At 52.4% G+C, this 1,757-nt stretch overlaps 1 protein-coding gene across 1 annotated transcript in view; it reads left to right on the top strand.

Moving 5' to 3' along the window:
- The first annotated feature begins 10 nt into the window (after positions 1 to 10).
- The window catches only part of LOC144241882 (ras-related protein Rap-2b-like), a 3,628-nt gene continuing 1,881 nt past the window's right edge, over positions 11 to 1,757 (top strand). The window contains exons 1-2 of the mRNA XM_077776538.1: positions 11 to 68; positions 1,443 to 1,755. Coding sequence (XP_077632664.1) covers positions 11 to 68; positions 1,443 to 1,755 — 371 coding nt within the window. The remainder of the gene's footprint in view (positions 69 to 1,442; positions 1,756 to 1,757) is intronic.

The raw sequence follows: 1,757 nt of genomic DNA, 5'->3' as shown, positions 1-1,757 counted from the left end.
GGTGCCAGAGATGGAGGCCTGGGCCCCGCCCGCGGAGCAGGCCCCGGCGCCGCCCGCCGGCGCGCAGGGTGCGTGGCCCTCGGAGAGGTTCATCGGCTGATGTGCAGCGGAGACGCTTTAGTGTGTGCGGCGCTCTCTCTCACGTGTGAGGCTCGGCCCTCCTTCCCTGCCCTCTTAGAGAAGACGAGTGATGATGACTTTCGGTGCGGGAACTCGACCCAGCGCTCCCCGCCGCTTGCCTGAAAACTCTGTACCTCTCGCGGGGCTTTAGGAAACCAAAAGTCCATACCGCTCTCCTGGATGGAGAGAGTACCGGCCTTTTCTTCAAGTGGGATTTGTTACAAGATTTTTACCCCCCTTTTTGATAATTAATGCCTTCAAATGCACGAGACCTTTGAAATTGGGGAACATGAACTATAAAGACTTTAAGCCTTGGATCCTGGGAGGTTTTCATGTGTTTCTCTCTCATCTGCAGCCTTGAATTGCAGCAGTAATATTTTCCTCTCTGCCTATTTCTAAATATAGTTATGACACACACAGCCTTGGTTGAAAGGCGTACTTTATACCCTGGGAGGGCAGCACATAACCGCTCGCACACCGATAGCTCAGCCCGCCTCCGGCGCTCTAACTGACGTCGAGTCAGTTTTGCATCTGTAAACTGAGTGAAAATAAAGTGATTTTAAAAGGTGGTAGTTTTAAATATCTGCCTCTCTGATACTTAAAGCTGAAATTCCTACAGTTTCCGTGCACGGTCTCTGCTCTTACGCTATTTCCCAGGAAGCATGTTAGGAACCAGAGGGAAAATGGCCGCATCTGGTATGTATTTCCTGGTGCCAGATTAGGTGTATTTTGTCTGATACCTTCGCCGTTTACAGTGACAAGGGGACTCCAGTAGAAACAAACCGTGTATGAATCTTTTTGTGTAGCTTTCACATAACGAGGCAAGAAGACCTTCTTGCACTGGTTTAAAAATATGGTTTTATAATGTGAAGAATTTGCCTGTGGTATGAGTTGCGTGTGCTTTATTTTCACATGGAAACAGCAAGCTTTTCAAATTTAGGAACGTAGCCTTACCACTTAAACGTCCTTCTAAAAGAAGTTAACAAGAAAAACAAAATTAAAGAAATACACAAGAATGCTCAAAACTATGCCAGGGATCTGAACAAGTTCACTTGCTTACAGGGAAGTTATCTGCACAGTGATGGTTATACAAGCTCTGGGAGCTTTACTGATATCGTATGTGATGGGGGAACAGAAGGATGGATTGTATTTAACAGAAAAAGTGTAAGTATTTTAGACCCTGCCAGTGCCTGACAGCCAGTTCACCAGGGGAGAGGGCCAGGCTGGGTGACACCTGTCTTTCATCTTGTCCTCTCTTCCTGGGACCTGGCGGGTGTGGGGGGGGGGCGGTTACACGAGTCAGGGGGTTGGGCACTTACTAGTGAAGCTTGAGGTCCAGCCNGCGGCCGTGGGCAAGACGGCGCTGGCCACGCAGTTCGCGTGCGGCAGCTTCCCGGAGCGGTGCGAGCCGTCGGTGGAGGAGCTCTTCAGCAAGGTGATCGAGGTGAACGCGGCGCCCGCGCTGCTGGAGATCGTGGACACGGTGGGCGCCGCGCACCTGGTCACCCTCACGGACCTGTACATCAGGAACAGCGACGGCTTCGTGGTGCTCTACAGCGTGTGCAGCGAGGCGTCGTTCGAGGCGGTGCGGCCGCTGCGGGAGCGCATGCGCCGGCTGCGCGGGCCCCGGGCCGCGC

This window comes from Crocuta crocuta, unplaced genomic scaffold, assembly GCF_008692635.1.
Source record: "Crocuta crocuta isolate KB4526 unplaced genomic scaffold, BGI_CrCroc_1.0 scaffold8, whole genome shotgun sequence".
NCBI lineage: Eukaryota > Metazoa > Chordata > Mammalia > Carnivora > Hyaenidae > Crocuta > Crocuta crocuta.
Note: the sequence above shows the minus strand (reverse complement) of the source record. Positions and strands in the feature narration are given on the sequence as shown.